Source organism: Dromaius novaehollandiae, chromosome 3 (assembly GCF_036370855.1).
Source record: "Dromaius novaehollandiae isolate bDroNov1 chromosome 3, bDroNov1.hap1, whole genome shotgun sequence".
Classification (NCBI taxonomy): Eukaryota; Metazoa; Chordata; class Aves; order Casuariiformes; family Dromaiidae; genus Dromaius; species Dromaius novaehollandiae.
In genome coordinates, this window is record NC_088100.1 from 1,364,869 (window position 1) to 1,391,940 (window position 27,072).

The following is a 27,072-nucleotide window of genomic DNA, read 5'->3' on the forward strand; positions in this document are numbered from 1 at the left end:
CACGAGCACGCTCGCTCCCTCTCTCAGGGAGCTTTAAATATATACGAATATGGGTCACCATCGCTTCCGCTACAGTTCAAAGCAATCAGCGGCAGCAAGGATACACAGACGGCAAGCAGAGGAGTAGGAAAGAAGAACTTAAGGGGCCCAAGGCAGGGATGCAGTGAGAGGATAAGCCGGAGACCAGCCCCTGGAGCGAGAAGCCAGGGATCAGGGTAGTAACTCTGGGGAGGAAAGACTGGGGACACACACACACACACACACACACAAAACCCGTTACAACAACGTTGTGACAGCCAAGAGACTTTCCTACTCCTGCCAGAGCTGTGTCAGACTCTGAACAAGAGGACTGATGTATCTGATGGGGAGGATCAGAGCTTGAACAGGCAGTTTGCAAGTCAGGAAAGGGGGAAAACAGCCTTTTAATAGCGCTGAAGGAAGGAGAGTGGAAGAGACCAGGAAAAGCAAGATAGCAAAACCCAGGAAAGATGTTCTGCTCTCCCAGAAGGCTCCTGCTACAGCTTTGAGCAAGCTGACAGCCCATGCGGCAGGGGAGGAGAAGAGGAGGGGCCTGCTCTTGCTCTGCTTCTCCAGGCACACTTCCACCATCCACCCTGTGCCCTCCCGGGGTTCCTAGCAGAAGGATAACCAAAAAAATCCATTTCCTGCTGGATTAGCGAGTTGAACTGGCTACTTGGAGGTTGGGCTTCCCCTTTCGGGGCCAGCGAGCCATCAGAGAGGTGCAGATATTCACAAGACCACAGCCTCAGTCTCCTCTTGAGATGGCCACAAGGCTGGGGCAGAAATGCTCCGAACCCAGCACAGAGCTGCATTTGATACCAACCCATTTTGGCTCCCCAGGAAAGCATGCAAGGCCATGCAAGAACAGAGGATCCATGACAATACCAAGAAAAAGAACCAAACTTTTAGGTACACCTATCAAAGCAAAACCCAAACCCGCACGCATTAGGAAATGATTACAGATGAAGCAAGGTACTGCAGGGGTGGAGGGGGGGAAGACTCCCTTCCTCAAGTTCCAGCAGAGTCTATCTGAAAGGAACAAATAAAAAAAAAATTTTCCAAAGCATTTAATCCACTACAGAGCAGTGAGACACTGCTCCCTAGTTATATCCCTCAATCCTCCTCTCTTGAAAGAAGCAATTCACAATTAACACAAATACAGAAAAAGAGGTGTTACTTTGTAAGCCCAAACATCCTGCTTCGTGCAAGACAAAGCGCAGCAAGCCAAGCCAATTATATGAGCCCTAATAACGCAGCCAGTTTCCGAGCCAGACACTGGGAGTGATACTTTAATTTCTGCAACGCACTCAGGTTCTCTTCCAAGCAGTTCCACCAAGCCAGACACTTGCTGCTAATTAGCGGAGAATGGCATTTATGTTGGGTTCATTGCAACCAAGATTCAACACTCAACAAGAAATGTTACAGCAGACTTTCGGTCCAATTAGAGACTCAAGACACACTCTGATCTTATCAGTTTCTTCTACCTGGCAAGGGAAAAAGAATGCTTTTCACCATACACTCTTGAGAGCAAGCAAGGCCTCCTTGGGAAGCTATAAACCCTCAGAGTTCACTACAGTTATTTCCCAGTATGCATTCCTTGCCAGACAAAGCACGCTGTTCATGCTGTCGCAGCACACGGGGGAAAATTAACTTCTAGAGAGCTACTTATCTGTGCAGAAAACAGCCTACTCCATTTAAGGCTGTTGTGCAAAGCAGTAACTTTACACATCTTGCGGCACTGGGTCAGCCCTCGAGGAAGAGCTGCAATGAAGCTCTCTGCTGAACATGATGCACCAACCTTGCCTCTCCTTCCCTTCTCCGACAGGGCTGGGAAGGCTCCTCCAGCACACGCAAAGGACTCAGCCAAATACATCAGCTCGGATACTACTGGCACCCACCTCACCTAGTTCCTCCTTTTCACGTCCTTGTAGCTGGGAGTTTTGGGATGGGGTTTTTTTGGTCGACCCTGACAACAGGAACCCAGCAGAGCCAGGAGTGCTCTGCCAGCTGCCCGCTTCCTACAGAGAAGGGCACGGAAACACAACCATCACAGCAGACTCCCAGCAGGACAGCAAAGGAAGAAGGTGCATGCGAAGATTTCTTAGATATTCTGCATTTTTGCTTTGGGTAAGAGAGATTTTCAAAGGGGAACCTGAAGAGCAAAACACTGCTGAGAAGTCAGCTCTGCTTCCTACACCCCCACTGCACACACTCATGCAAGAAGGCACCTGATTTTAGCAAGAGATGTCCCCAAATACCAGCCGGGGCAGCAACCTTCCATCTCAGCATGGGGCAAAGGCAGAGAAGTGGGTCGCAGTCAGCTGGGCAGGACAAGAGCTGCATCCTTCACCTCCACAGCAAGAGAAGAGCTGGGAGGGCTTCCACCACGGGACAGGACAAGGACTCCACTAGCTGCATCTACTGCACCCGCAGGCTGCCCAGTTCAGGCCTTTAGTTTTAGGGTCTATAGCAAAAAAACCACATAAACAGCAATGCACAGGCCAAAGGCAGCTCTCCTCCCCAGAAAAGGGCAGGGGTTGTTTGCCAGCAGCACAACTGTTGGCTCATGAGTTTTACAACAGACCAGCACACAGAAGAGCAGCCTTCGCCTGACAGTCACACTGATGCATCTGCCGTTCGGCAGTGAACACAGCCGAGCTAAGTACTCCCAGACAAATCATCTTCTCATACAAAAACCCACAGAGGTTTGATGTTCCTCTGAGGCAACTCTGCAGGACCCACTGTGCACCAGAGCAGCAGTACGTCTTCAACCACAAAGCGATTCCAGCACTAACCGCTGCCACTGGGTGACTAAAAATAGAGAGATTGGGAAACCCCCACCAAAACATAGTTCAGTACCTTCAAAATCTTGTAAAGCAGAAGATGAAGTCCAGAAAACAGATCTGTGGCAGTAGCACACAGCACCCTAAGCTGTTAGCAACAATTACAAGGTTACTCGAGATGAAGGGATGTGGGCACACACAGACTAGGTCCTGGGAAAGAACTAGCTCATCACAACTCTGCATGTCAGAAGTGTTTCTAGAAAGGAAGCTAAAATCTCTAAACCTCATCTCAGTGCTTAGCACAGAGCAAAAGCTTAGCAAAGGCTCATGGGGCAAGCTGCTTGCTTCCAGCTAACCTGTTAAGTGCTGCTACTGTCTCCTCCAACCAAGACAGCTGGGCAGTTTTCAGACCACAGGAGCCGCAAGGGAGACTAAGCTGGGCAGAGCTTCAAACCTTGAATTTAACTGAAGAACAGTGGAAGAAAGAAGGAAACCCCCTCTCTATCCCATAGAAGCTTGTCTAAAAAGTCATGAAATCCAGGAGGTCTTCTAGGCTTTCCTACAGCATCCTCTGCAACACTGCGGCCGGAGCAGCACTTAGAAAGCATGGCATTGTTTAAAGGTGGCCACACACCCGCCTCTGTTTCAGAGCAATTAAAGGAGCCTTTGGAGGAGTTAGCGATTCAAGAACAGGGCTCAAAGGCTTCCCCTCCTCCACATCCTTCATCCTAAAGGACCCTGCAGAAGAATGCAAGCTATTAGTCTGGAGGTGGCAAAGAGTGGCCTTTTATCATCATGGCCTCAAGGCTCGCATCCACGCTGTTAACATCAAAAAGCCTTCCTTTTTGCTGCTTCACTACCCGTTGTCTTGTTTTTCCACTGGTCTGAAGAGTCACTGACACACAGTGATCTTCCAACACTCTGGGGAGCCAACCCTGAAGAGGTATCTTTACCGACTCATATTTCCCGAGAAGCCTGAAGACCACAAAAACAAAACGAAACAACATCCCGCTATAGACAGCTTCCATCCATTTGCTTGCTGCAGCATAGCATCTGTAGCCTTGCTTGCTGTGGTAGTTTTAAGTGTGCTACTCTCAGCAAGTTCAGAAGTGCTGAGGAGACAGCAAGCATTCTCCAAAGCCCATGGAAGGAAAGGTTTCTGGAGGCTGAGTTAGAAGGGAAGAGCACCCTCTTCCTCAGGGACAAAGGTACAGAGAGGAGACGGTGTGGAACCAGCAGTTCTGTTTCATGCCATTTGCTTAACAAACCTAGAGAATCTGCTCGATCAGCAGCTGAAGTGTGATACACGCACAACACTCGGATCTGTATTGCCCAGCACGCTCTGCTGGCCGGTCCTGCCTGCTGCTGATGGCCCAGCCTCAGCGCAGGACCTGAGGAGCTCTGACCTGGGGGAGGATGTGAAAAAAGGAGAAAAGCATCAGGGAGGCAGGTAGTTTATGTACACAATCCTTTAAACTAGGTGTCTAGTCTTTTGAGACCTGTGTATACACTCAGCACATCCAGCTTCCCAAGTTCAGCTCTCACCTGACACTGCAGCACACCTGCGCTTGACAGACACCACCGCGGACCAAGTCCGCTAAGCATGAACCTCCACAGGGATACAGGGATGGAAATGGATGGATGTCAGGGCCCAGCAGTTTTGCTACAGAAGGCCCTCTCTCACTTTCCAAACCCCAGTTCACTCCCTCTTACTGAACTCACGTTCGCTCCCAAAGCCTTTGGGGCAAAACACTGGCCTGTTCCACCTTCGGACCCAAACACGATGCGTGTCATTGCCTTTCTTTGCACACGATAGCTCAATACCTCTCACGCCACATGTGAGGAGCAGCACTCCGACTTCCTACTTTCCTGGTGTTCCCTCTAAATCATTACTCCCTAAAATAACAAATACCCTTAAGGAAAGCCTGCGGTCTAGTCACCCGCGCAAACAGGCCCAAGGCTTTTACTTGCACTTCTACCCAACTCACAAGACGAGGAAAACACACAAGCAGAGATCAATTACAGATGTCAAGAGCCTCACTACATTAACACTGCTATCGCTTGAGTATTCTCTTTGCTTCTATATGAGCTGGATGAAACAGCAACATTGTGAGGGTACATCTGGCTGTAGGATGTGGTCCAAGAACAGTCATCAGCAACCACATCACACTGGAAGGCCCCACTGCGGTGCAGGACTGCACATGGCATTGCTGAATAAAATGAAGCAGAATTGCAATGGACCCAGACCACACAAGGCAAGGAAAGGCTGCCGGAAATTTGGGGCGCTTGCCTGGAATCCAAGAAGACAGACCAGCGAAGCTGTCTAACAAACACGATGCATTAAAGTGGCAATGCTCGGCCCTCGCTCAGTCAGTCTCATTTCTGCAATTGCTCTCCACACTGTGGCAGCTGGTTTACCAAAAAGCACAGCCTCCCCGACGAACTGCAATGAGTCACAAGAGTCACGATGCTGCAGAAAGCAGCAAGCATCTCACCGAGACATGCAAACACGAGTAATAGGAGTGCTGTGTGAAGCCCACGAAGCCATCCTTCCACCCTCCTCTGCGCTGGCAAGGCTCCTGCTCACACACACCGCTCAGCTTTGGGCACCACCTTGCAGGAGAGGCAGAGACAACTTGCACAAGGGCGAGTTATTTGTGCTGCTCTGTGAAAACACGACTTCAGGACAGTCTGGAGGGAAGCAAGGGGTAGATCTTCTCCCTAGAGAAAGCAGTGCAGGTGCAGACGTAACAGGCAGAAATCCCTGTGAATGTTCCAGATGGTCCCACTCTCCCCCCTCCCATAATTTTATAGAGCAGAGCTGCCCAGAAGTCTGCTAGGAAGGGATTTCCTATCAACTGACTTGGGGAGGAGAAGAGACAAGGCATACTCAGGAGGGATGACAAGAGGCTGTTTCCCTGCACACATCCGCCTTCTAACAGACAGCTTCTAAGAAGCTGAGCAAGTCCGTTGGTATCCAAGTGCAAGGTTTACGCTCCTGAACAACAGCATCTGACTACACCCTTTTTTGGCAGGGGACATTCAATACCAAACGGTAACAGAGCATCTGTTTTGCTTATGTCCTCTGAAGGCCAACACATGCATCCTGCTCTACAGCCTCGGAACAAGAGTTTTATTTTTGACATCAAGAACTCTGTCCTGCCAGAAGCATCAGTCATTTGCACTGAACTGACAAGTCAGTGGAAACACCAAGACAGACACAAACCTCAAGTACAGCGTCACTGTGTGGGGAAGCCTTATCACAATTAAGCCAGATGCATGAGTTAAAACAGATGTATTCATTCCAATACAGAAGCCTCTCTCATCTAAATAACTCATTTTAGGTTAGTTCAACTTAAATTGCCTCCGAAGCTATGTAAGCTACACCTGAATAGCATGGTCTCCTACTGAAGGAGAAGTTTTACAAGGTGTAATTTCACAAGGTGTAAACAAGAAGTTTTAGAGGTGTAACTATAAGATGCTACAAGTGCTACTGCACTTTTTGCTGCACAGCTTCCTTGCACAGACAAGCTCTTCGATGCTTCTCCAAGAGCAGATAAAGGACTGTTCTCTGTACAACAATCCCACCAGCGGGAATTGGGCTGGTCCGTGACAGAAGGAGCACACACCTACTTCTCCCACAGCCAGCAGAAACGTGTGATCTACAAAGCTAAAACCATCTGGCAGCTCCTGACTTGCTGCTTTCCGTACCCACTCCTGGCAGCAGCACAAGGAACAAACCAGCCAGAGCTGTAGTTATCAGCGGATCATCTTGCATGAAGCTCTTCTGCTCCCGCTGTAGCAGCTCCAGGGACACCTCTTCAAGAGAAGGGACACGTTCCTCCCTTTGGACGCATGCTGCCGCCTCCACCTCACCCAGAAGTTGCTTGCCGTCCTCCAAATCTATTGTGTGTTGGCCTGGAGAGCTACCACATGAAGGCCCAGATAAAAGACAGAGGCAGCATCAAGGGCAGCAGAGATTGTCGGTTTGTCTCACCTAAGAGCAATCACTTGTCCTATGCTGCTTTCCAGCTCTGCTGGCTTTGGGTACATACTCAAGTCATGGCAATGTGAGCCACACTCTCAGGCAGCCTTCTGTGCAGCTGCCGTGTACTTCAGGGAATACTTCCTCCCCTGAAGTTTAATGCAAACCCACCTTGGCTACCAGCCAAAAAAAAGCAGCTCACCAACATATAAGTTACCCTTCTCTTATCTTGTATTACCACCACTATACATCCCACCCTGCACCTTTCTTGCTCTATCCATTTCAGGCGACAGCTTACACCATCACAGAAGTTTTCTGGGTAAGAACAGCTAGTGTTCAGCAACAGAGCAGCAATGGATCTAGATTCATACATTCATGACATGGAAAGAGCAGAGCAGGACAAGTCTCATGACCTCTGAAGCAAGGCTGGCATCCGTAACCCAGTATCAGAGATTCATGCCTAGATCAGCCACTTTCTCAGGACTATAAAAGCAAAGAAAACAGGAAACTCCCTAAGCAAACAAGACATCTAGGAAGGGAGCACTGCAGAGGGACTATCTGAGGCTTCGTTAACCTTAGAGCAGTCTGTTGTGTCAGTATTAATTGCTTTTCTCAAAACAATTTATTGAAATCATCAGCAAAGAGCTTTCATCTAGAGGTACTTACAGTGGCAGCATTACGGAGCCCTGACAAGCGCACGACAAGGTCTCAGCACACACCAGAAAGGATACTCTTTGAGCACTAAGTGTGAACCCGTCTGCTTTATCAAAGTTCCTATTGATTCAGTAAAACCACAATCTCTCGAGCAAAGCTACTTCTGCCAGTAGGACCGCACTCGTGCCTTTAGGGCATACACAGCTTTATTGGCCTCTGCTTGTTCAGCTGCGACAAGCGGGGAATGATACCTCCGTAAGACACCTACTTACACGTTTCAGCACTGTGCCATCCCAAACCAATGCTAGTAAGTGTAATGCCAGTGTGTGACTGGCAATAACGAGCAGCCTATGTTGCCCACACAATGCTTTACATGCTAGATGAGACTTCCCTCCTTGCTCCAGTCTCTGTTCAGAGTCCTGTGAGCAGATGTAACTCGGCTGCGGTTTCCATCAGAGGTGTCTCCAGGAAGACCACGACCTGGGACCAGGTAGCTAGTGTCTGTTAAACGGGAGGGAAGGACACTGCGGTTGTTTGGACCCTACCGAGGTCAACTCCAGTCACCACCACAGGTTCCTGCTGTGGTTGGCCAAGCAAATGCCCCATGCCCAGAGCAGAGACCCTCCTCACTCCCCAGGTACTGCAAGGAAAGGTAGCAACACCATGAACCAGTCAGGCACTGCTGGAAACAGGCTTAAAACACCACAGTCTCCCTCCTTAAGCAAGGGTATTGCCTTCACAAGGGCAAAATTAGTCAGCTCAAGAGAGCTGGCTCGAGGCTGAGTGTGTTCTCCTCACCCTTTTTTTCCAACACCCACACAAAACACATGTTTCGTTGCCTTTCTAAACACACTGAGAATTTACTGCTGCATACATATACAATCTGTCTTCTGTGGGGAACCTCATGCAATCTGTCACATGGGTCAAATCCACACCACAAAGTTCATTTATTCTCAGTACATCAGCTACAGGTGCAGAAAGGGAGGGCAAGAGCAAGCCCTGATCACCCCTGTCTCCAGACTGCTCTGGGAGGAGATCCAGACCAGCGCTGACAGCATGAGCTGACTGTACAAGTACTTCATCTGCTTTGCTTCCTGAGTGCATCGGACTTGTCCCAACTGTCCTGCATGTTTAAATGACGCCCCAGGAAACCCCTGGAAGGGAGGGCAGCAACATGGCCCAATATGACGAGCACTAGAACAAGAGCAAAGCAAGGAGAAGGTGAGAAGAACCATGCTCCTGCCACAACACCGGGATGCAGGACATCACAGACACAAGTCACCAGGCTGACCCAACAGCCCTGTTCAGCAGAACAACGGCCTGTTCTCCCTATCCTGGTGACCAGCTCAGCTGCAAAAGGCTGTTTCCATTACCACAACCCCCCAAGAGCACAGCCAGGTGCCCAGGAGACAACCTGGGAGAGAAACACCTTCCAGACCCAGGTTTGCATGGAGCTGGGACAGCAAATCTGCTGTGTTCCAGCCCCACATAACGGGTCCCATTTGCTGCGAGCCTCCTTCTCCCAGCGAAGGGAGGTCCAAGGGAAGGAGATGCCCCCCTAAGCCCTCCTCCTCCCAGCTGGGATGTCCTCTGGCCCTGGTGGGAGCCTGCATGCACCCAGAGCTCCCTCCTTGGGCCTTCCAGCATGGAAGCAGCCACGGCACAGCCCAGCAAGGCTGCGCTTGCTCCTCCTTGCTGCATGCAGCGACATGCCACAGATGCCTTGCCTTGCCTTGCCTCACCACGCTGCTCCCAGTCCAGCCATGGCGGGGGAACGCAGGCGAGCTGGTGCAGCGCTGCTCGCAATCACACCTGCGCTGCCCGCGGCATTGCCCACTCCCAGGACGGCCTAGGGGCGCAGGCTCTGTACGCAGTCACGCCACGCAGCATCACACTGTGCTGTGCAACACTGGACCACGTGCAATGTGTCCCCAGGCCAGGAAAACGGCCTGGGGGTGCACGATTTGTACACAGTCATACTGCCACTGCCATACTGCGCTGCATGCAAGGACTCCTCCTTCTTGGAGGGGCACACGCAATTTGCATTGCGCTGTGTGCAGCGCAGTATGGTGTGATCAACACAACACCCCTCCGGGAATGGCGTGGGGTGCGCGCTGGCCGCGCACGGCCATGCTTACGCAGCACAGGATCACAGCACGTTGTACTGCGTACAACATCCCCTGCCCCAGGGGCAGCCCGGGGGCGCCGGCTCTGCCCACGACCACGCTCGCGCTGCAGCACGCCGGATCGCACCACACAGCATTGCCTTTCAGCGTAAGAACTGGTCCGGTGCAGAGGGAGGGAGAGGCTCTTCGTACACAGCCACGCTCTCGCCCTGCGCTGGATCACAGAGCATCACGTACAGCGTGTTTCTCCGCCGCCCGGGGAAGCGGTCAAGCATGCAGCACTGATCCCCGCTGCATCGTGTACATCGTTTCTGCCCTCAAGGGACGAACAACCCGGGGGCATCCGCTTTGCATACAGACACGCTGCGCCGTGCTGCACCCCACAGCACTGGGCCTCGCTGCACTGCGCACAGGAGACCCCCGCGGGGGGGGGGGGGAGGTTTGCAGCCACCCTTGCGTTACCCTGGACCCTGCTGTACACAGTGTGCCCACCCGGGGGTAAAGGGTGGGGGACACTCTGCAGCCACCCAGCACTGGACCTCGCTGCACTACAAACACCCCTGCTCCCCCCTCGAGGGGGGGGAACAGCCTGGGGGCTCCCCGCTATGCGCCCCCCCCCACCTCGGTCCTTACTGCACCGCCCACAGCGTCTCCCACGAGGGGAACCGGGCGGGGAGCACTTTGCAAGGGACCAAGCTTTCACTGCGCAGGGCCCCCACCGGGAGGGAGCCCGAGGCGGCGGGGGGGGGGGGGGGGGACGACGACACACTGCAGGCAGCCAGCAGCAGGCGGAGGCAGCAGACAACCCCCCCCCCCCAGCACCGGGCCCCACAGCGACACCCCCCACGGCCTTCCCCCGAGGCGCCCCCCATCGCCTCCTCCCCAGCCCCCCCAAACGGCTCCCCTCCAAGCCCCCCCCCCCGCGGCCTACCCCCGGGGCGGCCCGGGGGCACGCGTGTCGCACGCAGCCGCGGGCGGAGGACGGGAAAGGGGGGTTGGGGGACGCGCAGCCCGGTGTCTCCCCCGGTACCTTGTACTTGCTGAAGCCGGCCAGCTGCTCGGCGCTCACGTACTCCATGGCGCCCAGGGCGGCCCCGCCGCACGGCCCCCCCCGCCGCCTCGTCTCGCCACACCACGCCGCCCGGCGCGCACCCGCTCGGCTCCCGTAGCGCCGCTCCTGCCGCCGCCGCCGCTTCCTCACCGGCCCTGGCGGCGCGCCCTGACGTCACCGCGCGCCCCGCCCCGCACCACGCCCCCCTCCTCCCGCGCGCCGCCATCTTGGCGCCGTGCGCCCCCTGCCGGGCGGGAGGGGCACAAGATGGCGGCGCCGCGGGGGCGGGGGGGCGCTTGGCCGTGGCGGTGGCAGCGGCAGCGGGTCCCCCAGGGAGCTGCGGCTTCCCGGCCAATCCCGGTCGGGGACCTCGGCGAAGGCGCTTTCTGCGGTCGGCAGATGGCTGCCGCAGGCCGCCTGCGCCGCTCGGTCCCCGGACGACGCCACGGCATCCTGCAAAGGATGCCAACAGGGGTTGGTGTGTGGGGAGATTGATGAGGGGGCCCATAGCAGAGGGCAGCCGTCTGGTCTACAGAGCTACTTTGGGGGGAAAAATAGAAATAAAAGGAGAGAGGGAGGGGAGGGAAAGGAAAGCTCTACGCAGGGGCCTCGCTGGCGTTCCTCAAGCAGGGATCCCCTGCCAGGCAGGTCACCACTCCCCAGCACCCTTCCCAACATGGTGGTGCCACGTCCACCAGGGCCTGCTCGGCCTCCTCGGTGGCTGTTCCTGCTCGTGACGCTGTTAGCACCACCCGCGGCACGTGGTGGCCGGGGACATGGGTCACTAGTCACTAGTTTTGGGTCACTAGTGTGACCCAAAAGCTACAACATGCGGAGGGAGCAGGCTCTTTGCTTGGCTCTTCGGTGTGGGGGTGGAAGTCTTGCAGCACCGTTGGCCTGTGAAAGGGGTGGCCTTGGCAGTTTTTGTAACCTCTAAAATGTGCGCACATGCCCACACACGCACACGTACACGCACACACGTGCATGTACACACACGTGGCCACACATACATGAACACTGCCACTAGGAATGTTTTATCCAGCAAACTGCTAGCCATCAGTAAACAAACAGAAGGAAAAATATTTCTGCATTGCAGCTCCACTCATCTTCCTCAGTTAACCTGTATTTCTCCACTTTTTTTTTCTGGGATCCTACCTAGCTTGATCCTGCATACAGCTCTACTGATTTTGGACTGACTCTGCTGTCTTTAGCAGACTTGTGCCAGGCTGACGTCTTCTCTGCAGCAGCTCTCCGCTGAGGTTTTGTAAGCAGATGTATGGGCAGTGCTGGTCACTGGGCTCCTTTGCCGAGCGAACAGCACTCCCTGCACCATGACGGCCACCGCACACGGTGCCCAGCCTCATCCAGGAGCACTCCCTGTGCTGCATCGGCAGGGAGGAGGTTGCTCAGTGAAGACAGCTCCATGTGGAACCATGCTCACAGAGTATCCAAGAGCCCAGAGGTGGGTGAGGAGGTGGGCAGGATCCACACAGACCCAGATACCGGCCATGTCACTGCAGTAGCATCCTAAGCTAAGTAGAGGAATGCCACTGTCGTCTCTGAGACCCCAAAGGGAGCTTCAGAGAGGAATGAATTGCTGCGGATTGACCACCGTGGGGTGGTCACATGTCCAGGGAGGTCTGATGGCAACGTACCATCGCAGCCCTGACTCAGTTTTCCTTTGTCTGGATTCCTCCAGTTACATATTCTATTGACAAGTTTCATTAGCACACTGAGGTCTCATTCAGATGCATTTTCTCTAATAGCTTGTTTTTAAGCTTTATTATCCTTGAACTTTCTTGTTTTAGACCTTATATTTATTTATATTTACTTAAACCTCCTCTTTTGGGGGCTTAGTTCAGAAAAATCTAGCAGAAGATCAGTTTTCTCTTTTTTTCCCCCAGGGCACTTCAGATGGCACCAGCCCCACTGTTCAGGCCACTAAATGGAGTCCCGGATCACAGACACCCACCACGCAAGCTCAGACCAAACCCTACCATGCCACCCTTCCTGGGCACTCCAAAACACTGTAGAAAAGAACATGTACAGAGATTACAGCGTTTTAGAAATGCTAAGGGGAATTCAGCTGGACCTGCTGGGTTGCAATGTCAGTCCTCAGCAGATTTGATTTACCACCCTCCTGGCTTATGAAAGCACCAGGAGGGATACCCCATCCCGATTCTCCCCAGTGCCTGGAATTGCCACCCAGCTGGAGACCCGTCTCATCTGGGCTATCCTTCAAAAGCATCAACTTGTCACCACTCCCAGCACCACTCCTATACTGCCACAGGAAGCATACTTCAGGATTCCCCTTTCTGACAGATCCCAAATGCTGGTGAGATCCCAAATGCACCCGCAGATGAGGGAAAAGCCAAAAAAACAACAACAAAGCAGAGCCCCAGGTGAGCAGACGAAGAGCTGCTTCCAATGAGCATCTCTCTAAACAGGGAGATGACAAAAAATTGAGGCCAAGGGTAAATCCAACAGATGCCCGAGAAGACCATGCCCACTGGCCAACCCACCCAGTCCTGACAGATGGATGTGACTTGCTCTTCCTTGTCCCACTGCAGCCCCTCATGGCCCCACTGTTCGCTCCCCTCACACCTACAGCAGTGCTGGGTGAGCTGGTCATCCCCCCAGCCCTACCTGCATACCCACCACGCAGGCCTGTCTGCTTTGTGAATAACAAGGTGATGTTAATAAGCGAGAAAGGCAATGAGCTGCTGAACTGCCCCACAAGACCCCACACAAGGACTGGTGAGCGCAAATCCCACGCAAATACCTTCTGGGGGCTTCCAAGGACTCTGGAAGGGCATCCGGAGATGCACCTCCCTCCTGTCAAGAAGACGAGTGCCAAAGAACTACAAGGCGAGGAGATGTTTAAGACAAGGAGAGACCTCAACGCCGGGGCAGAGGCACCATGAAAGCACCTGCTTGAAGTAGATGCAGTTGTCCTCTCAGGACCAGCAGCCTTTTTGGAAATTCAAGATGCGATGGGAATAGAGTGATACTAATTCCCAGATGTCACCAAGCAGTTCATTTGAACCACTACCACAGGCACAGACTGTTGCAGGAGGACAGAAGTGCCTCTCTCTGTACCAGGCCATTGCCCACAAAACCTCAGATGAAAAAGACAGTTGAACCTGTACCCATTAGTCTTGCCTTTGCCTGCAGACTTCCTCCCAGGTCCTTCCCCACAGAGCTGCTTTCCAGCAGGTCAAACCCAGCCTGTCCTGGTGCATGGGGTTATTCCTGCCTAGCTGCAGGACGAGACCTGCACTTCCCTTCCTTGAACGTCCTGAGGTTCCTCTCTGCCCCCTTCTCCAGCCTGTCAAGGTCTCTCCGAAGGGCAGCACAGCCCTCTGGGGTATCAGCCACTGCTCCCAGCTTTGCATCGTCAGCAAACTTGTAGAGGGTGTGCTTTGTCCCATCATCCAGGTCACAGATGAATAAGTTGAACAGTACTGGACCCAGTGGTGACCCCAGGGGGACACCACTAGCTACAGGCCTCCAACTAGACACCGTGCCACTGATCACAACCCTCTGAGCTCTGCCATTCAGCCACTGCTCAATCCACCCCACTGCGACAGCCTCCGGCAATGGCAGGGCCAGCGTTTGGCTCAGCCCTGCAGCCCGGCTGCCCCAGAGCACCCTCGATGCTCACAAGCGAAGGCCCTGGGCCTCCAGCGCAGGCAGCTCACAAGACACCTGCCCGCTGCCCTGGGCAATATCTGCTGCCTCCTGGGCACGGCTTGGGGCAGGGCTCCTTGTTCTGGGCCCACGCGTGCCCAGCTGAGGCACGGCATGGCGCGGGGCCGAGGGGCAGTGCCTGGCCCTGCAGGAGCTGGCTTCCCGGCAGCCAGGGAGCCTGTGCGGTGTGCTGGCACGGGGCAAAGTGTCTGGGGAGACATCGCTGCTGGCATTGCCTGCATGGCCAGGACACAGGAGTCTGGCGTGGCCAGGAAAAGGCCATGGCCTTGGTATGGGCTTGGCAGTGATGGGTCTCTGGTGGTGTTGGGGTTTCTGCTGGCCGGAGCTGTCTGGGGCTTGTTCTTGCTGTGCTGGGACTGGTCGGTGTTTGGGTGACAGCAGTGTCAGCTCAGCCCTGGGGGTGCCATTGTGGCCGAGGCGTGTCGAGGTGATGTGGCCATCGCATCACAACCCCGGGCCCTTTCTAGAGGTGGGGCTGGGGCAGCCTCAGGTGGCCCTTTGCCTGCGAGCCAGCGAGCGAGCGGGTGAAGAGCGTAGCTTTGAGCTGCGACAGAGGAGCCAGGCAGCGGGGTAAGAGCTGGCTCCTGGGCTCCCTGCCCAGGCTCTCCTGCCCTCGTCTCCCTGGGGCTGGCGGCCTCCCCAGAGCCCACAAACCGCTGCACGCTCCCTCCTTGGGCAGCGCCCGCCCCAGCAGCCGGGCGGATGCGCTGCCGCTTGGCTTAGAGCCTGGCCTTGACCTGCCCCTGCCTCGACACGTCCCATCCCGCTGCAAGGGCCACAGTCACGCAAACGTCCCCTCCGCGCAGCCCAGCAGCCTGCGGGGACCAGTCTGCGGCCTCGCTGCTGAGGACGGGGGCTGCCAGCGCAGCGCTTGTGAAACCAGCCCCGGCAGCGGGCACCCAGGGAAGCCCATCGAGTGAGCGCCCTGCGCCCCTCTTTTTCCAGATTGGCTCTCGGCGGCCTTTGGCTCTTCTTGTTGTGGCAGATTGACGCCGTCAATCGTGGGGAGCGGAGGATCGTGCAAAGGGTGAGCCCCAGAGCAGAGCAGAGGGGTCAGGGCCGGGGAGGTTGGTGAACTGGCGTGGGAAGGTTGTTGGTGCAGAGGAGTCTGGCGGTGCTGCCCTGCTTGGGCTGGGAGGGTGAGGGTGGCTGTCAGGGGAGCACTGCTCAGAGCCGTGTGCCCTGTTTTGGCTTGCCCTCTGCAAACAGGACTTGGGCGCAGAGCACCGTGCCGGCTGCACGCTCGAGGCACCCGCGCTTTGGCGGCATGGAGCCTCGCGTGAGAGCCGTGCGCGGGCTCGTGGCAGTGAGCCTGCTGCTCGTGTGCCTGCTCGACGTCCCCTCGGCCTGGAACGTCCTCACGGCGCTGAGCATGGCCGTGGTCTTCGTGCCAGGGATGCAAATCCGCTGGCCCAAGGTAGGAGTCAGGCGCGGCATGGCCCTGCCTGGCCTGCCCCCAAGCCTGCCCCCAGCCCCAGCTCCCCCTCCGCAGGGCAGCCCTTCCCAGAGCAGGGGCGCATGGGCGCAGCTTGCACGCTCCCCGCTAACCCAGCGCTTTCTGGGCCTCTCCAGGGGCCCCCGCGCGGTGCTGGCAGCCTGGGCAGTGGCCGCAAGGAGCAGCCCCGAGGTGAGCAGCCCCGGGCCAGAGCGTAGCCGCCGTCTGCAGCGGCTCCCTGCCGGCAAAAGCCCCTGCTGCCTGCGCCCACCACCCTCTGCCCCGGCTGGGGCTCTGCGCAGGGGCTGCCCTCGCTCACCGCCTCTCCGCCTCCTCTTGCAGCAGCCTCCTTCCTGCCCACGGCAGACGTGGAGGAGCCTGCAGGGAGACGGCAGGCAGGGTAAGCGGAGCCCTGCCCTGCAGGGGGGCTGCCCCATGGCCCTGGGTCGGCCCACAGCGGGCAAGGGTGGGATGCAGCACAGAGCCAGCGACCTGGTGCTGGGCTGAGGCCATGAAGAGCAGGTCACGGCCTGGGGAGGGCCCTGGGAAATGCAGGGGATGCCCCAGAGATGCTCACATACCCCCAAGCTCCACTGCTGGAGTCCTGGCCCCAGGGCCCCCCTCCGCCCGCAGCCTGGGTCTCCTGGGGCCTGCCGGCAGCAGGGCTTCCTGCTGGGGGGCCACAGGCAGCCCCGGGCTCCCTCCTCACCTCCTTCCTCCTCCCAGGCTCAGAAGCGAGGACTCCCTGCCTCCTGCACAGCCTCACGAGCCCTGCCTGCAGGACACCGACGGATGGGACGTGCACTTCCCTGTGCCGCTGCAGCCAGACGTGGTGGTGCTGGTGGCTCCCCCCACGCCTGCAGCAGTGCCGGCAGAGCTGCTCATCCCCACAGCCCTTCCACCATGCCCAGCACGCAGGCGTGTCCACTTTGGAGCAAACCAGACCGTGCTGCTCAGCGAGGAAGGCCACGAGCTGCTCGACTGCCTCCCCAAAGCGCCCCACATGGACTGGCCAGCGCACGTTGCCCGCAAGTCCATCCTGCAGTGTGCCTGGGCACCCGTGCCGCTGACCGGGGAGGGCAGAGCTCGGCCTCTTTCGCCCCCGGAGCCGCCCAGGGGCCCAAGCGAAGCGGAGCCCTCGGGTCCCACGGCCCTGCCCCGCTGGCCCACCATGCAGCTCTGGCCCCCACCCGCAGCGTCGCCCTCCCCTCCCGCTGCCGACGCCGGCTGCAGAGCGGCGCTGGGCTCCCTGCTGTGCCCAGGCTGCACTTGTGGGGGCTTCCGAGCCCTGCGCAAGGGCATCCGCAGATGCGCCGCCCTGCTCGGAAGGAGACCACGGGTGCCCAGGAGCCGCCGGGCGAGGAGCAGCTGCCGCGGGGAAGCAGAGAGCTCAGCGCCTGGGCACATGCTCCAGTAACCAGTGCCCTGCTGAGCTGGACGCCTTTGTCACCCCCGGGCCACCATAAATAAACCTCTATGCAAGGTTCAATGGGAGTCCAGAGTCGTTCTTTTTCCCAAAATTCATAAATCCAATGGATTTTTAGCATGCCAGGGGCTGTGAGGGTCTGGTAGCATGGCATGCTGCCAACTTGCGTGTGGGGAGAAAATGTGAGTTGCCTCTGTAAAACTTGCAGTGCTTCCTCCCGTGGAGAGGCAGTGCTAGTAGCAGGCGTTCAGGGCAGCATGGCTCTCCCCAGTTTCTTCCGCATCCCTCTTTCCCACACTTGGACAGTGAGGAAGTACTCAATTAAAAAGAAATCCTTCCTCAGGGGAAGGAAAAGGGGTTATTTCTCTGTGCCTTTCCTCAGGACGGGCCCTCTTTCCAGTGAAAGGAGATGGGCAGAAGCTGACCGGTTTTAACAACCATCTGCCTTTGGCTGTGGGACCGTGTCTTGCGGCTAGCAAGGATCTACGAACCGCAGGGCCCAGCACAGGGCCAAGGCACATTTGGGCCAAGATCTCCTGGCACTGCTGTCACAGGAAGGTTTTTCTGCAATACCCAAGTGTATGCAAACCTGCTGGGCAGCCACATCCAAGGCGACTGGGCAGCACAGGAATCCCTCTGACATCTGCGCCCATGGGCAGAAAGTCCTATCCAGCTGGGGCTGATGCAGGAGGCTTTGGGGCCACAGAGGGGACATGAGACAACCAGCTGCACCTGGGGCCCATGCATGTTCCTTCCCAGGGCAGAGTCAAGCAGGCAGCTGAGTGATGATCCAGCCATGGCACAAAGGCACCCGTGCACTTTTTGCTAGGGACAGCAAGATATTTTTTAGCAGTATGTTGGCCATGGGAGCCTGCCAGAAGTGGAGCAGGGGTGGGCTGTGCCCTCTGCTTCCCCAGATGGATGGGGCGATGGGGCTGGAGGTGGGCAGGGGTGACCCACTCAGGGCCCTGTGGGTGCAGCCTGTCGTGTGGCAGCAGGGAGCCCATGGTGGGAATCAGACCATGGGGGTGCCTTATGGGGCAGTGCAGAGAGCAGCGGGGGGCAGGGGTGGATGGGTCACAGGCTGTGATTGCAACATCTTTATCTATCAAGGACAAATTCTGCCAAACAGAGCTGTGCCCCTCACATTCCCTCTGCCCCCCTCATTGTTGTTTACTGAGGAATTCTGGGATTTCTGACTTTGCTGCCAGATGGAAAGAAAAGCATTGATATTTTCAGTTTCCTGTCTCACAGGAACATCTGCCCACTCTCAGTCCTGCTCACTTCACTTCTAATTTTTGTTGCAGTTGTATAATTTTCAATTTAAAGGAAATAGAAAGGTGGTCCAAAAGGCTCAGAGACCAGAACATCTCAGCTGAGGTCAGTCTTCATTTCCCCAGTGAGTCTTCAGGTGGGGAAGACATCCCTGCAGTGCATTCCCCTCGTTGTCCTGCACATTTGCAGCGAGGGGTCTGGGGAATGGCAAAGCTGGGTGGCTGCAGGCAGGTTGGAAATGCCATGCAGGGTGTGACAATCCCAGGTGAGAAGAGCCCATGGGCTCCAGGGGCAGGGGGGGAAAGGGATTCGAGTTTGGAACCCTGCAGGGGGGCACATGGGGAAGGGGGACAGGTCCAACGAGGATGATGTGAGAAGGTGAAAGTGAAGGTGAAAGTGAAGGTGCTACAATGGGACCTGCCCCTCTCTGCCTCCTTCTAGCACCATCCCCCTGGTCTCTTTCCAGCCTCAGTCCCATCTCTTGCCTTCTCCAGCCATTTCCTCTCTGAGCCCTCCTCCATCATCATGCTCTGCCGTTTCCCATTCCCCGTGTGCTCCCTTCCCTGTGCCCTGCCTTTGCACAGCTGATGCCACTCTCCTGCCTGCCTCCCAGCTCCTCAATCCCCTCTTTCAGCCCCCCGTCACAGCTTCTGCTTTCACTCCTCCTCACCCCTCATCCCCCCTGCACGGATCAGACAGACCTCCTCTCCCTGCTGCTGGAAGCAGGGGGCCAGAGAGGAAGGTGCTAGCTCTCATTTGGCAGCTGGGGGACCAGTCAGGTTTCCTCTCTCAGCTGCAATGGCTTGCAAAGAAGGCCACATGCACCCCAGGAGGCCACAGAGTCCCAGGGCAGACAGAGGCATAAAATGACAGAGTCGTGCAGGGCCAGAACCGGCACGTGAGAGCTGCGCTTTCCCAGAGGTCTCTGTGTTGTTTTGTACTCTCACTTCCTGACACTCTCGTTGTATGTGGGCAGCATCCTGTGGGGCTGGTGGTGGGGGTCCTCAAGCCCCGTTACTTCCTTGCCGCAGAGTCCAGGTGTCTCCCGCTGACCCTGGTGAGAGTCAGTCACGCTCTCCTGTGGGAAAATCAGGCCCAGGATGCTCAGCTCCACGGGGAGGTCCGGAGGCTGTCCCGAGAGGGCCACCTCTCCCTCCTGGCTCAGGTGGTGCATACAGAGATTTCCACGGCTCCTGCCACAGATGTGCAGCAACTTAAGCAATGCGGACTCAGGGCCAGGGCAGAGACAAGGTGTGAAAACCAGGAGAGCGGGTCCAGCGCTAGCCACGGCCTCTCCTGGTCCTGGAGACAGTGGGGTGGGGAGACAAGGGGCAGGTCCTCGCTCCAGGAGCTGCCCAAGACGTGGGCAGTCGTCGTGGCGCGAGGGGAAAAGCCATCCGGGCAGCAGTGCCCAGGAGGCCGTACGGGGGGTGGCCCAGCCGGAGGTCCTGCCGAAGACGGCTCTCACCGCAGCAGCCTCCACCGCAGCAGCCTCCACCGCAACCTTCTCAACCCCAAACTGCTATTTGAGCAGCTATTGCGGGGAAGGGGAAGGATTCCCCACGTTTTCCCTTTATTAGGGGGACATTTCCTTTCTGATTTTCAGCTGTTTCCTTTTTTTCTTTTCTCCCTGTTTTTGGCAGATTGAGGGTGGTGGCTCCCCATATTTCAGCAGCTTGTTTGCAGGGTTTTTATTTATTTACTTAGGAAGTTTTTTATGAAATTATCTTGGTTTTTTTCAACAGGGTTCCCCCCCCCCCCCCCAACAAGCAATCACCCGTAGGGTCATTCCTTTACTTACATACCATAGGGTTTTATTTATTTATCCATCTGAAGGTGGCTGGGTTCGGGTCTGGTGGTTGTTTATTTTTCAGCTACTCTCTGCCACCACTCACCCCAGCCATTTCTTTGGGGTGTTTTTTACTAATTTTCATTTGGGGGCTTACTAACGCGGACACAGGGGGGATTGTGGGGATGCTCTCTGCCCCCAAAGCAGCTATTTGTGGATTCATTTCTTCCTGTGTCCGTTTCTTCTGGTCATTTCCTAAATCCTCACCAGCCTGGGGAAGCTTCTAGAAGCTGCTGTAAGCAACAGCTCCTGGTAGGTGTCTCCTGATTGGTGGGTGTAGGACTGCTAGCTGTTTCCTGATTGGCTGGTTGCTGAGGCAGCAGGCCAGCAGCGTGAGGCTTTGCCTGCCCTGTGCTGAGGGGAGCTGGGCCTTGTCTGGGGGGCGCTGGGCCTGTTATGGGGGTGCTGAGGGGAGCTGGGCCTGTTATGGGGGTACTGTGCCCCGTTACAGGGGAGCTGTGGGGAGCTGGTCTGTTGTAGGCTTGCTGGGCTTGTTGTGAGGGTGCTGGGCCCTGTTTTGGGAGAGCTGAGGGGAACTAGGCTTCTTATGGAGGTGCTCTGCCATGTTATGGGGGAGCTGAGGGGAGCTAGGCCTGTTACGTGGGTGCTGGGCCTTGTAGGGCAGCTGGGCCTGTTTGGGGGGAAGCCGAGCAGAGCCGGGCTTGTTATGGGAGTGCTGAGGGAGCTGGGTCCAACAAGGTTTCTGGAAGGCTGGTTGTACCCCCTTGCAGTGGAGTGAGGGTCCCAGAGAGGCTGCAGGATCTCTGTCTTTGGAGGTTTTCAAGAACAGAGTGGACAAAGCCTGAGCAGGTCTCAGTTGAAGTGCTGACCTTGCTTTGAGGAGGAGCCTGGGATAGAAATGCCCAGCATTTATTTGTAGTCGGAGGCTATGCAGGCATGTGGAGGGTGGCCTGGGGCATGAGGACAGGTTCCCTACTCTCAATATGGCATGGGCAGTCTTTGGGGAGCAGAGGGCTCCTCACCCAGTTCTTCGCCTACCCCGGGAGGTAGGCGTGGAGGAGATGGGCTGGGAGCATGCTGAGCATGCCCTGGGAAGGGCCTCTAATGCCCCAAGTGTGCAGAGACACCCATGTGGGTTTGGGGCGGGGCATGAGGGGTGCTTTGCATATGAATTTGCTGCACTGGGCACAGGAAGTCTTCCCCACACAGCAGAGGGGCACTGACGTTCTGCCTGGATTCGGCTTCAGTGTTCCTTGGTGGTGATCACAATTTGTGACTCATGTGGAAATACGGCTTACAGAGACCAGTCTGCTCCAATGCAGCACATTTATTATCAAAGACTACAAGGGATTGTAACAAATCACCACCCTTGGCCAACTGCAGGAGTCTCAGGTCCTTGGAGTTCCAGGTGTGTTGCAGGAACTGTGGAGCAAACGCTCCATACTCACCTACCCATCTGTCTCCTTGGTCACTGGTACAGTCTCAGCCGGTTGCACATTCTCCACACCATTACACAAGTCTCACCTGTCTGTCTTGACAGCAGAAACACTAAGATCACACGCTGACAATTGCTGCTGAAGCTGCAAAATATGTCATTCTCTAAATTGGTTGCACGAAAGCTCTTAACAACTAGCAAATCACAAAAGCAGTTGGCTTGGCTAAGAGCTAGAGGAGGTTTAGCTAGGCCCAGGCACCTGAGTAATAATGGGGCACGGAAGCCTGGGTACATCTTAACATGTGAAATACACCTAATAAACATGAATTAAATCACTGTCTAAGGCCACACAGGCTGCTGCTATTAACTGCTTTAGCAACTTCAAAGACAGATAGAAAGTCACTTGATTATGTAGAAACGAACAATAATTCCTAAAAACCAAAATAGCACTGGTCCCCACAACTGTCAGACTGCTCTCAGATACCACAGTTCTCTCTGTAAGTGAGACAAGTATTTGCTGCAGGGAAGCTAATTTTTGGCAGGGCCATTTTCTCCTAACAGCTGATAAGACTGGTGCTTTCTAATGTTATCTTTGCTCCTCATCTGGTGCTTGATCTTGACCATATGACTGCTTGCTGCAGTAATGCTTTTCTTTTTGCTCTAACACAAAACTGAGTTGAATGCTTGTGGCAAGAAGGGAAGAAAAGTCTGCCTTCATCAGGAAGCCATAGAACTGAGCAGGAGTAAGGGTCAGGAGTAGCGCCCTTTATTTCACCCAAATCTCTGAGCAGTTAGATAGTTTTCTTTGCATGGCTTGAGGACATGATCATAATAATATTTTCTGGATATACTTGTATTACATTCTTCTAAAATGCAGAGCACTTGCAGTTCTTCCTTCCTATCAACTTAATCTAAAATTTGTCCAGTTCAGAGATTGCTTCCTGCTTTGTAATTCTCTCCCATGAATCAGGTATTTCTCCTTTGCCTTGAAATTTCCCATTGTGCTGTTGTTCTAGCTGTGTCCTGAAATGACCCACAAACCATTTCCACTGGTGGATGCCAACCCAAGAACGTGCCAGCACTGTGCAGCTTACCATGCTACCTGAATAAACAGATCCTCAGCATGGGTGCTGATAGCCCCAACTCACCTTGCTGAACAGGTCCGAGGCCCAGCCGGGCCCAAACAGTAGATATTGCCAGCCTGGAAGCCTAGACCTGCTACCCCACATCCTCTCAAACCCAGTCCCTCCCGCACAGTTTGCCCTGATCCCAGTCCTCCCCAGGACCCTGCTTTTGAGGTCCTGCATGCCTCGCTCTTCGTTTGCTGAAAAGGCCTGTCAAGGGCTTGTGGCAGAACAACACACAGCCCGTGTCTTCATGATGAAGCCTGCCAACCCCATGCAAAATACGAGACTCCTTCAACTACACATTGCAGACTGTTTTTTGTATAGTCTGCTCAGCCTGGACTCTCTGTGGTTAACATTGCTTTCACAATCTTTGCTCCTGCTGAGCTGGTCTTATGTCAGTCTGCTCTACCTTTCTAGTCAGATACGTTCTTTTCCAAGAAGAGCTGAGGTCTCCAGTGTGGTTGCAGCTCTTCCCCAGACAACAGCTGTCACTGTCCAAACACACCTTCATGGTTTTGTGGGGTGTCACATTAGAAAGGACTTAAAACTGCTCACGCTCCAGGAACAGCAGATAGGGAAAGACTTTGCGACAAAACCAGCCATTCTCTTTGTTACCTGCTTTTATCTGCAGAAATGACAAAAAAAAAAAAAAAAAAAAAAAAAAAAAAAAACAGGTTCTGACATTAATGTCAGTAATTTTATCTCTTCATTGAAATGAATGAGGCTGTCTCAGCCTGGAAGATGCATTATTTTCTAGCCCTCTGCAGACTTTGACTAGTGACACTGTTCTGGTCATACTGGAGTCACTTTTGTAAGGCGTTTTGCAATCTTGTAAGCTGCTCAGGCAAATGACTACTAACCAACACGTGCCAAGGCTCATTCTCTGCCACGATTGGCCCAGTCTGGCCATGGCACTGCTATGAAACTCTCTCCCGCTTACAGACAGAGTGGTCCCACCCAAACACCCCTTTGGGACTGACCCCCTCTTAGCCCCTTGTTCCTACCTGTTAAAGAATAGCAAACGGAAACTGTCTAGAGGTAGCCGCTTAGCACAACTTATATAAAACTTGCTTAGCATGAGTAGCTAAATTTGCTGAAGCCTTAGGCCGCACTTAGATAAAATAATGAACTTTTACTTAGTCCAGTAAGAAAAGGGGCCTCAGGGTTGGTTCAAGCTAGGAAGACAAGGAAGTTACAAGCAGTCTGCATTCCTGCGTCTCACAGTCCGAAAGGGAGGGTGTCTGCAGGAATGCGTCTCACACTCCGAAAGGGAGGGTGTCAAGGCTTTGAAATAAAACCAGTGCCGGGCATTAGGACCTTGAGGGACAAAGCCTTAGCTCACCGCTGGGGCAGTGTTAATTGTTATGATTTAGAATCACCTCCTCCTCCTCCTCCTCAGGACCTTGAGACACAACAGTAAGACTCAACAAAAACAGAGGTACAACCGTCATCAGAGACCACAAAAAAACAAAAATAAGGAGAAAAACAGCTTACCTCAGAATGACGATGAGACCCAATGAGGAGCAGGAGACCCCAGACCGAAAAATTACTATTGGTCTAACTACCACGTGAAGGGTGGGAAATGTAAGTTGAAAAAACTATAATTGCCCAGGATTTGTTTATGTTAGGGTCCCTCTTTGAAGGCACCCAGCTCGAGCTGTAATTACAGCACGCGTGTGATTAAAATTTAATTATCTAATTTGTTTTGATTTGGCTCTGAAATTTTCTGCGGGAACCTAGGGTCGGGCCCTGTTATGGTGGCTGACAAGCCTAATTTCCATAACACAAGGGAGCACACCTGACATGGAGACAATGATTTTCCCTCAATCTTCCTTTTGCTTTAACAATCTGGTCCAAAACACAACAAGCAGCTAGGAGGAGGAGTCCTTGGACACCGACCCTGATGCTCCCAGTGCAACCTGTCTCAGCAGGACAGAAACACCTCATCCAAAATGCAGTGCAAAAGACCTCCTCATCTCTGCCCTGCTTCTCCCATGTCGTGCTGACTTTTCCCACCTTTGCTCCAGTCCCAAGTTGGATGGCATTAATGCACCAGCTTACCAGCACTGCACCTTGAGAAGAGCAGGGGCACCAAGACAGCTCTGCAACCCCTGGGTGTGCTGGCAGGGGAGGACGGCAGGGCTCTTGGCTGTGTGGGGCGAGTGTGGGAGAAAGTCCCTTCCCCAGCTTGCTGCAGAGCTCTCACACTAGTAGACAGAGAGCGAGTTGCTCGCTCCTTTGCACGAGGAGGGGCCCTTCCCTTCCTCTCATGCTGTCCCTCGCTCCTTCCTATTGCCACCTCTGTGCCCGATGCATTCCCTGCTTTCTTCTCACCTGGGCTGCACCATCCAACATATATGATGCCTGTGAGCCTCTGCTGCCCCAGGAGCATCCCCGCAGGCAGCTTCACCACTTCAGCATGACAGGTCCTTCACCACTGCCCGTGGGAGTGCTGATGGAGGTTATAGACTGTTCCCCTTTCTGTCTCTGTGCCTCTGGAGGCCTATGGAGATTTGTGCCGTTGCATCTCTGCTCTGTCTCAGCAAGGCACAAGGGATGTGGGGGCTCCTCTTGCCCATGGCTGCTTGGCATCACAGGGAGTGGCACCACTACAGCTCTGCCTCCCTTTCTGAAAGGGATGGGGCCAGACCTGGGGCTTCCTTGAGGACTCCCGCCTAGGTGCGAGCCACCAATGACACTGTGAGGGGCTGCTGTTGCACAAGGAAGACCCAGGAGCACCTGTACGTCTTCCACAGGCAGCATGAGGCTAGTCGGATGCTGGGCAAAGTCTCCTTGCTCAAGCTGGGAGGGAGAGAGGAGGTGACGAGGCACCCCAGGGCTCCCTTCTGCCCTTGAGCAGAGACCCTGGGCAGGCCCCACCTCCACCGCGGCCCAGGGAGCCCCCGGCGTGCGCAGTCAGTGGTTTTCCCTCAGCCCATCCCTGGTCGCAGCAGCACAGAAATGCCTCCTCCAAACGCAGCTAAAACCGCCGCGCGCAGAGTCCTGGAGCCGAGGCTGCCGCCAGCATGGCGGGAGGCTGCCCTGCCGCAGGGCCACGGGCAGTTTCCAGCCACCCTGGCCGGGGCGGCCCAGGCAGGGCGAGGGCCTCAGCTGCACTGCGCGGGCCTGGCCCTGGTGGCCATTTTGTGCAGAGGCAGGCCCGACCCCGGCGGCCATTTTGTGCAGAGGCAGGCCCGACCCCGGCAGCCATTTTGTGCAGTGCAGGGGTTGCCCCGGCAGCCATTTTGTGCTGAGGCAGGGGTGCGCTGGCCGTTATCTGCTGGTGATCAGGAGCCACCCCAGTGCCGTTTTCGGGCACCCGAGGGCTGACTCCAGCTGCCAGGCTGTGCTGCACGAGGGCTGCCCCCGGCTGCCCCCGTGTCTGAACGGGGCCCCTGAGCACTGCTAGAGCTGCAGGGCGTCTCCGTCCTCCTCCATTGCTTCTCCGAGAAGGCCAAGATGAAGAAGGCGTTGAGTACCTCGGCCCTTCCCAGGCCTTTTGCCACCAGGCCCCCTTCCTCGATCAGCAGCAGGCCAACATCCTCCCCAGCCCACCTCTCCCCTGTAGTGCCCTTCCCAGAGCTGAGCTGAACCTGGCGACCCTGACCATGGATAACTGTCAGGACAGGCAGAACCATCTCCCATCCGCTCGGGACGGCCGTTGGGTGCTTCAGAGGCCAGGGCTGAGGGGGCAGGAAGGGGGAAACCTCCCGGCTGGAGCGTCCCACCCTCCCTCTCCTCAAGGCTGCAGGTGCAGGGCCAGAGCACAGAGATGCCTGCATCCACTCAGGGGGAGGATGGCAGCAAGGTGGCTGCAGCTGCCCTCAGCCATGCTTCCTCCTGCAAGCCCCACGCCCAGCAGCCAGAGCAGAGACAGAGACTTCAAAAGCATGTCCTGAAGAAGGAGAAGCCAGCAGCAAGCTGGCATGCGGGCAGGGGGGGAGCAGAAGCAAGGATGCTTTGGAGGCCCAGCAGCACCGGCGCCAGCTGATGGCTCTCAAGGACAGAGCAGATCTGTCCACAAAGGGGTTGTGGTTGCCAGGCAAGACCAAGCCCAGGGAGGCTGAGACACATCACTGGCACTGCTTGGCCTCTGTTGTGCACACCAGAGATCCTGGCCAGGCCCCCTGGACACCCACGATGCGGTCTTTGCCGGGCTGCAGGGATTTGACTGAGGGAGAGTGAAGTTGTGGTGGGAATGAGCAGGAGTGGGTGAAAACAACTTGCTTCTAA

The 27,072-nt window shown here is 55.4% G+C and overlaps 1 protein-coding gene across 2 annotated transcripts in view; it reads right to left on the bottom strand.

Annotated features, from left to right (window-relative positions):
* SELENOI (selenoprotein I) overlaps positions 1–10,793 on the bottom strand; it is a 35,728-nt gene extending 24,935 nt beyond the window's left edge. For both annotated transcript variants that reach the window (XM_064508192.1, XM_064508193.1), the window contains exon 1: positions 10,600–10,793. In XM_064508192.1, the coding sequence (XP_064364262.1) occupies positions 10,600–10,647 (48 nt within the window). In that variant the 5' untranslated portion in view covers positions 10,648–10,793. The remainder of the gene's footprint in view (positions 1–10,599) is intronic.
* Between the last annotated feature and the right edge of the window lie 16,279 nt (positions 10,794–27,072).